General features: G+C 53.5%; 1 protein-coding gene and 2 non-coding genes across 4 annotated transcripts in view; all 3 read left to right on the top strand.

Annotated features, from left to right (window-relative positions):
• Positions 1 to 49: 49 nt before the first annotated feature.
• On the top strand, positions 50 to 121 carry TRNAD-GUC. Its single transcript has one exon. It is a non-coding gene; the product is annotated as a tRNA-Asp (tRNA).
• A 373-nt stretch (positions 122 to 494) lies between these two features.
• TRNAA-UGC lies at positions 495 to 566 on the top strand. Its single transcript has one exon. It is a non-coding gene; the product is annotated as a tRNA-Ala (tRNA).
• Positions 567 to 4,415: 3,849 nt separating this feature from the next.
• UBC (ubiquitin C) overlaps positions 4,416 to 5,078 on the top strand; it is a 1,160-nt gene continuing 497 nt past the window's right edge. The window contains exons 1-2 of one of the 2 annotated variants that reach the window (XM_010582250.1): positions 4,419 to 4,671; positions 4,764 to 4,765. Coding sequence is in view for 1 of the 2 variants with exons in the window: in XM_010582249.1 (XP_010580551.1) it covers positions 4,423 to 4,645 (223 nt within the window). In the remaining variant the exon portion in view is untranslated. Of the gene's footprint in view, positions 4,672 to 4,763; positions 4,766 to 5,078 lie in introns of both variants that reach the window. The other variant, XM_010582249.1, reaches the window with a different exon arrangement.

Below are 5,078 nucleotides of genomic sequence, written 5' to 3'. Positions count from 1 at the left end.
GGCGGCCTCTCGGGTACGGCCCGGCCCGCCGGGAAAAGACGCCAGGCCGTCCTCGTTAGTATAGTGGTGAGTATCCCCGCCTGTCACGCGGGAGACCGGGGTTCGATTCCCCGACGGGGAGGTTGCATAATGTTTTCTTATTTTGAGTTATTTTTTCTTCCGGAACGGATTTTTCTAATTTCCGAAGAAAAAAAAAAAAAAAAGTAGTACAGTTTTGCGTGTGCGGACCCAGAGCGTTCCCGTACTTCTAAGAGCTGTCTGAAGTTCACACCGAGCTTTGTACACTGCCGTACACCGCTCACAGCCCGATCCCGGGCCTGGGAGGCCCATGGCTGGCCGTGTCCCCTCACGGCGCGGGGTGCCGTCCGCGCCCAGCACCTCTCTGCCCTCCCTTCCCCGCAGACACCCGCATCGCTGCTCCCCCCCATCCCATCAGGGAAGAAAAGCGCGGCTCCCGGACCTGGCCGCCGGGCACAGCAAGGAGCGTGGGGCAGGGGGATGTAGCTCAGCGGTAGAGCGCATGCTTTGCATGTATGAGGTCCCGGGTTCAATCCCCGGCATCTCCAGAAGAGGCCCTCGTCCTCTTTTCCCCCCCCGTGGTTTATTTTATCGAGGGTTAAAGTTGCCACGTCACATTAAACAACAGAAAACTGCACCGTGAACGTGCTGCCCAAAAAGGCTCTACGGTGGGCAGCTTCCCAGTGGCATAAAATTGTTTTGGTTTTTTTGTCAGTCGGTTCTCCTCGGGACTATGCAAACACACAGGATTCTCATGTCTCTCTGGGTATTTCATTGCCACACTAAGGCCCTGCAGACACAGAGCAGCCCGAAAGGAGGAAGGAAGCACTAAACCCTGAAATGCAGGGGGATGCTGGCCTGTCAGCCGTGCCTGACACCTCTCCACCCCAGAACCTAGCAGAGCTGGCTACGTGCAAACCTGCAGTCAGCACAGAGGATGCTCACGGTGTCTGCACTGTAGAGCCAGAGACAAAGGGGAAGGCACAAATGCCAGGACACCACAGGTGACTGGACTCACTGGCTGTGATGGTGCAGGAGCTTTTCCCTGGCTCTGAGCTGGCTCTGCGGTGTCCGCTCTCGTCTGCTGTCCTGCTCCAGCTGGAGGGTCAGTGGCAGCCCCTTGGCAGCATGACCAGGCTTCACTGGGAACACGGTTGGAAGGAGCTCTCGGGAAAGCTCTTGCTTTGATCTCCTCGTGTTGGCCGGGCTCACATTGTTCTCTCTCACCCAGGAAACTCTTCAGAGCCACAAGAGCTGAAACGTATGGCACAGAGAGACCAAAGCACACACAGAGCTTGAAACACCTTTTATCTACTCAGTTCAGTTACCAGCTGTTTTATCTGCACTGTTCAGTTATCAACAGCATATCCAGCTCTCTCTGGTAGGGAGAGCTGACTACTGACAGATGTAAAATGACATTTCCTGCCAGAGTGGTTAAAATGCTCCTTGTGCTATTTATTTACTCGTGTTGCTTCTAGTTGTTATTTTGAGCCAAATGCTTGGCTACAGCACTAGTAAGTGTGAAGATCCCTGTTGTAAATAACTCCCTGGACAGGATCTCTCTGGGCAGCTGTACTTCTGGAATACAAGAAAGAGATGGTTCCTGCCCCAGAGAGTTTATAGTAACAGGGACAAAGTAACAAGACTTTTTGGCACAGGAAATCAGTATCTGTCAGTATAATAGGTCATGGTCTGTTAGGACCAACATCCTACTGTTCACCAAGCTTGTCTTGAAATCGTAGCAAGGGGTACTTGTACAGACAGTGTAGGAGAAACACCGAGTGGCTTTGTTCACAGAAAGCCCCTCCCAGCTCAGGAAAGCACTGTTCCTTCTGCAAACCAGCCAGCCGTATTTAAGGACTCTGTTGCATTCGGGCCTAACATCTGCCTTGCAACCTGAATATAACGCAAATCTGAACTTTTAGGGGTGTGCTGCTCCACCATTTGTTTCAGACACCAGGTACAAACTCACTCAGGATGCTCAGTGGTTGGCTGTCTACCCTAATTAGATGAAGAATAGCACTGTATCATTTTAATTTCTTCCCATTACAAAACTCTTATCATGTCTGTTACAAAATACATTGCCATGTGCCTTTCTGACTATTTTCAGACCAGTTCTATGTGCTCATTCTGTAACTAGAATAAGCTTAGCATTATTATTCACTTTCAGATGAGGCAGACCTAAATCTGAAAGGCTATTCCAGTCTTTTATGTTTATACAACTCCAAACGCACACAATATAAGCCACTGAACATGATTCTAACCTGAGAAGAAACCAAAAGACTTCTGTGGGGTTTTTTTGTTTTTTTCCCAGTTAAACAACCCGGGTGTTTGAGATTATTATTACTAGTGCAATGCTGAGTTTTAATACAAACCCAGCCCACCAGCAGCTGAGAAGCTCCCCAGAGCATTCCCCTCCTCTAAAAGCTCCATATGTCAGGGAAATGCAGGCTGGTTTCCCTCAAACCAATCACAAAGCTGTTGCTGGGCCTCTGCTCCTTTCCTACTGGTGTGCAGCCCTGGGTGTTATCTGTGTCTGGTAGGCAGCAGTTTTCTTTGGGTGCCAGCAAACGAAGGATTTTGTAGGCGGATTGAACCGAATGGCATCTCATGAATCTTGCAAACAAAGCCCCATTTTGTTCTTAGCGATGCCCTTGAACTGCTGTATAGTTTGACAAGGATGGCACAGGAGCCAACTGAGTGCAACAGAAATCTACCGAAGGTGCTCTGTAAGTGAGAACAGAATAAGAAATAGGCATTATTATTTCTATTTATGATTGATTTTGCCCCAGTGGCAAGGCCTTAGTCCTGCATTATAAACTCCACTGTATCTCAGATGCATAGTCCACTTTACGTGTGCATATATATATACTGATTATATCTCAGGCAGACTGCAGGACTCTGATCTTATCTATGAGGCCTTCTTTGTCCCTCACTTCAGCTCTCCCCTCTCCGGGCTGCCTGATCTCCATCCCCTGGCAGGAGTCTCCTGCAGCCTCCCTGCCCTTCAGGCTGCCCTGGCCTCGGGCCCCGGCAGATGTCCTGGCATCATTAAGGCGGCTGGACAGCGACTTGTCTTCCCTGTCCCTTTCTCCACAGGCCATGGTGGCACAGAGGGCCTGGCACAAACCTGCTCGCAGGCTTCGCCCGTGCCAGTCCCAGCAGGTTTGTGCCTGCTTACACCGGTCCCGGGGGGGGACACCATGCTCCCCTGCCACTTCTCTCCCTCTGTCACGCTAAAACGCATCGGAGCTTCTTCAATAGAACTACACGGCTTCCTTCTGACTGAAACAACAGTCCCTCTTCCTACAGGCGCCTCACAAACTGCCTCCCCACAAGGCCTGTGGGCAGAGCTGCCCCTCACCCTGCCCGAGGGAAGAAAATCAAGGAGGCGCTTTTGAAGCAGGGAGACAACTGTAGGGGTTTAAATCCCTCAATAAAATGTATGGCTCTGACAAGAAGCTTTAGGCACAGGGGCGTCTCTGAAGCAGAGAGGACTCGGCTCGCCGAGGCACCATAGCCCCCGGCCCCGCTCCGAGGGTTCCACGCCAGGTTTTTCTCCACGCCCCTTTGCGCACTCACTACCGCCGCCCCCCGCCCGCCAGACCGGGCCGCCTCACCGCGCGAGGCGCTGAGTCGTCCGCGCTGCCGGGCCTCGCTTCCTTCCACTCGTACGGTAGAGCTACGGCACGCACCACAGGGGAAATAGTGCTTGGCGGAGTGATCTGATCCGCGGAGGCGGGGCGCGAGAGGCTATATAAGGGGCGGGAGGGGAATGTGTGGCGCAGTTGCAGCTGCGTGAGTGTGGGAGAGCGTCGTTCCGTCGGCTTGGCCTGCGAGCCCCGCGGTGAGTGCTGCGCGGCTTGGCTTCGCCGTGCCTCCGTGGGGAAAGCGCAGGGTAGAGCCGCTTGTCGTGGCGCCGGCAGGGCTTAGATGCGCGCTGGGTGGCCGGGCGGGGGACGCGTATGTGCTGAGGGGGAAGGGGATGCGGCTGGAGGAGATGGCGGGCTGCGGGCGGGGCGTGGGCCGGGACGCTCCCCTCCCCCGTGGCGGCAGCACCGCGAGCCGGCGGCGGACATGGGCGGGAGAAGGGAGTATGAGCAGCCAGCGGCAAAATGGCGGCCGCGCAGGCGCAGCGGTCCCTCAAGATGGTGGTGGGCGCGAGCGCCTTGGGCGGGAAGGGGAACGGGCCGGGTGGCCCCGCCTACCTTGGGGGTGTGGGCGGATCCTTTACTCTGACGTCACAGGGCGTGGAGCGGGGACAGGCCGCTCGCAGGGAGCGGCACCCGCCGGTGGGCTGCCTCGGGGGAGCTGGGCTCCCGCGGCTTGGCCTCGCTGCGGCCTCCCGTGGGAAGGAACGGGAAAAGTGACGAAGCTAAGTGGTTTCTCTTCTTCCAGAGAAAAATGCAGATCTTTGTGAAGACCCTGACCGGCAAGACCATCACTCTTGAGGTTGAGCCCAGTGACACCATCGAGAATGTAAAGGCCAAGATCCAGGACAAGGAAGGCATTCCCCCCGATCAGCAGAGGCTGATCTTCGCTGGCAAGCAGCTGGAAGATGGGCGCACCCTGTCTGACTACAACATCCAGAAGGAATCCACCCTGCATCTTGTGCTGCGCTTGAGGGGTGGTAACTGAACTGGCTGGTTGTTGCTTGCTTCCTTCCAAGTAAAAATTTCTCTGCACTTGTTCATTCCAATAAAGTTGTTGCATCCACAAAAATTCATGTCTTGAGTTATGTGAACAACTATTCATGCTGTTAGCCAAATCTAGCTGTCTCATAAACTGCAGTTACATAGCTTCCACTGACAAAGGTATTGCAAAACTGCTTTATGTATGTCGTGGTTTAACCCCAGCCAGCAACTAAGCACCACGCAGCTGCTCACTCACTCCCCCCCCATCCAGTGGGATGGGGGAGAAAATCAGGAAAAGAAGTAAAACTCCTGGGTTGAGATAAGAACGATTTAATAGAACAGAAAAAAAGAAACTAATAATGATAATGATAACACTAATAAAATGACAACAGTAGTAATAAAAGGATTGGAATGTACAAATGATGC

This window comes from Haliaeetus leucocephalus, unplaced genomic scaffold (genome assembly GCF_000737465.1).
Source record: "Haliaeetus leucocephalus isolate CR32 unplaced genomic scaffold, Haliaeetus_leucocephalus-4.0 Scaffold840, whole genome shotgun sequence".
NCBI classification, from domain to species: Eukaryota; Metazoa; Chordata; class Aves; order Accipitriformes; family Accipitridae; genus Haliaeetus; species Haliaeetus leucocephalus.
The sequence above is the reverse complement of the archived record's forward strand: the minus strand, read 5'-3'. Positions and strand labels throughout refer to the sequence as shown.